Source organism: Thamnophis elegans, unplaced genomic scaffold (assembly GCF_009769535.1).
Source record: "Thamnophis elegans isolate rThaEle1 unplaced genomic scaffold, rThaEle1.pri scaffold_226_arrow_ctg1, whole genome shotgun sequence".
Lineage (NCBI taxonomy): Eukaryota > Metazoa > Chordata > Lepidosauria > Squamata > Colubridae > Thamnophis > Thamnophis elegans.
In genome coordinates, this window is record NW_022473695.1 from 43915 (window position 1) to 47285 (window position 3371).

A 3371-nucleotide genomic window follows, 5' to 3' on the forward strand; every position below is an offset into this window, starting at 1 on the left:
ACGGTTGTTAAGCGGATCTGGTTTCCCCATGGACGTCTGCTTGTCGGGCGGTCGTAAGAGGGGATTATTTTAGGAACTTTCTTGATGCAGTTTAATGAATCACTTCGGATGTTAAGTGAGTCACATGGTTGTTAAACGAATCCGGCTTCCCCATTGACTTCGCTTGTCAGAAGGTCCTTGAAGGGGATCAGATAACCCTGGGACACTGTGACCGTCATAAATATGAGTCAGTTGCCAAGCGTCTGGATTTTGATGACGGGATCCTGCAATGGTCATAAGTGTGAAAAACGTCACGAGTGACTTTTTCTGGTGCCGTTGTAACTCTGAACAGTCACTAAATGAATGGTTGTAAATCAAGGACTATCCCCAAATCCCAAAGGCTTGGATAACCCTGAGCAGCCAAGGATTTCATCCAATTATCCACTTTCTTTCTCTCACACAAACACACCAACACAAATGCACACCAATACAAACACACACAAAAACTCACACAAACACAAATGCACACAAACATACAAATACAAACTCACACAAACAAATGAACACAAATACAAATGCACACAAACACACACAAATACATACGCAAACACAAACGCACACACAAACACACACAAATACACAAACACACAAATATGAATGCACACATACAAACGCACTCAAACAAACACACACAAATGCAATCGCACACAAACGCAAACGCACACAAAGACAAACACGCACACAAATACAAATGCACACAAACACACAAACATGCAAAGAAACACAAACTTACACAAACACACAAACACAAAAGCACACAAACACAAAGAAACAAACTTACACAAACACAAATGCACACAAATACACAAACGCACACAAACACACAAAGATGCACAAACACACAAAGACGCACGAACACACAAAGAAACAAACTTACACAAACAAATGCACATAAATACAAACTCACACAAACGCACAAAGAAAAACAAACGCACACAAATACAAACACGCACAAACCCACAAACACAAACTCACACAAAGAAACACAAACTTACACAAACACAAATGCACACAAATACAAACACGAAAGCACACAAACACACACAAACACATACACAAATGCACACAAACACACAAATACAAATGCACACAAACACCCACCAGCTTTACGTTGTCCGTCTTCGGAAAATCCAAATGCAGCGATTCTTGTGCTGATTTTCCACCCAGCTTTGCCATTATAAGTAATCCTTGAGTTACGACCCTTCATTTAGTGACCAAAGTTAAAACACTGCTGAAAAAAGTGACTTGCAACCTGTCCTCGCTCTTACGACCGGTGCAGCATCCCCATGGTCAAAATCGGAGGAAGGAAGGAAGGAAGGAAGGAAGGAAGGAAGGAGTGGGGGGTGCCAGTTGTCCCCGCAGCTTCTCCTTTGCTCCCTCCTTTCACCTAAAAGCTGATTTGAGAGCAGGCAAGATTGGGCCCTCGATGGAGACCCCCATAAAGCAGCCAGAGAAGTCAACTGACTTAATCGGAGTCCTCAAAACATTTTGGAAAAAGCAGAAAAGGGGAGAGGAGAAGAGAAGAAAAGAAAAAAGAAGAAAAAGAGTAGAAAAAAGGAAAAGGAAAAAAAGAAGAGAAAGAAAAAAGAAAGTAAATAGAAAAGGAGAAAGAAAATAGAAAATAAAGAATAGAAAAGAAAAGTGAAAGAAAAGAGAGAGAAAAAGAAAAGAGAAGGAAAAAAGAAAAGAAAGAAAATAGAAAAGAAAAAAAAAAGAAAAGAGAAAGTAAATAAAAAAGAGAAAAAGAAAAGAAAAGAAGAAAAGAAAGTAAATAGAAAAGAGAAAGAAAAAGAAGAGAAAGAAAAGAAAGAAAAAAGAAGAGAAAGGAAAAAGAAAGTAAATAGAAAAGAAAAAAAGTGAAAGAAAGAAGAAGGAAAAAATAGGAAAAGAAAAGAAAAAAAAGAAAGAATGGAAAAAAGGGAAAGAAAAGAATAGAGAAAAGAAAAGATCGCTTCTTCCTGCAGTGACCCTGCGACATGGCAACCGTCATAAATACGAGTCACTATCCAAGCGTCTGAATTTTGACCACATGATGATGGAGATGCCACATAGGTTAGAAGTGTGATGAACAGTCATAAGTCACTAGTTTCGTTGCCGTTGTAACTTCAAACGGTCACTGAATAAACTGTTGTAAATCGAGGACTACTGTTCAAATAAGTTTGCCCGAACAATACAAATTTGGAAAAACGTCAATCCAGATGTTGTGACCAGCCGGGGAATCTGGCGCTCAGAGCAAGCCCATCCTCCTCCTCAAGTCTTTATTACAGCCCAAAGTTGAATATGTGGTACCTGTAGTCCTTGGACTTACGACCATCCATTTAGTGACTGCTCGAAGTTTCAACAGCACTGAAAAAACTCCAGGGAATCCTCAATTTACGACTGCAATTGAGGTCAAACTTTCTGCTGCTAAGCAAAACAGTATTTCCTCATTTATATTTATATTTTAGATTTATACAGATTGTTTCCTAGTATGAATTGATTGCTTATTTGTACCATATGACTATCATTAAGTGTTGTATCTTATGATTTCTATTCTATTCTAATTTCTATTCTATTCTAATTTCTATTCTATTCTAATTTCTATTCTATTCTAATTTCTATTCTAATTTCTATTCTATTCTAATTTCTATTTTATTCTATTCTAATTTCTATTCTATTCTAATTTCTATTCTATTCTATTCTAATTTCTATTCTATTCTAATTTCTATTCTATTCTAATTTCTATTCTATTCTAATTTCTATTCTATTCTAATTTCTATTCTAATTTCTATTCTATTCTATTCTAATTTCTATTCTATTCTAATTTCTATTCTATTCTAATTTCTATTCTAATTTCTATTCTATTCTATTCTATTCTATTCTATCTTGCCCTACCCTACTCTACTCCATTCCACTCCATTCTCTGTTCTGTTCTCTTCTGTTCTGTTCTGTTCCGTTCTGTTTTTTATTCTATTCTATTCTATTTCTATTCTATTCTATTCTATTCTATTCTATTTCTAGAGCCACTAGTCTCAATAAATAATTCTGGATGGCATAGAGTTTAAATTATATATATATATATATATATATATATATATATATATATATATATATATATATATATATATATATATATATATATATATATATATATATATTTTTAAATTAAACATTGCAAAGTTAAATAAAAACACTGAATATAGATTCCTGGGTCTGGAGGGGATCTCAGAGGTCTTCTAGCCCAACCCCCTATTCAAGGCAGGAGATCTTACATCATAAATATGCAGCTGAGTTACTTGGTCTCTCTCTATAACTCAATCAGAAGGGACCTTGGAGGTCTTCTAGCCCAACCC

General features: G+C 35.3%; 1 protein-coding gene across 1 annotated transcript; it reads right to left on the reverse strand.

The window, feature by feature from the left end:
- Window positions 1-548: 548 nt before the first annotated feature.
- Window positions 549-3191, reverse strand: LOC116523376 (putative uncharacterized protein YKL083W; the record flags this gene model as incomplete). Its single annotated transcript, XM_032238475.1, has 3 exons — window positions 3073-3191; window positions 751-767; window positions 549-655 (listed from the first exon to the last, which is right to left on the reverse strand). Coding segments are annotated over exons 1-3 (243 nt in total), but the record flags the coding sequence as incomplete, so codon positions are not given.
- Between the last annotated feature and the right edge of the window lie 180 nt (window positions 3192-3371).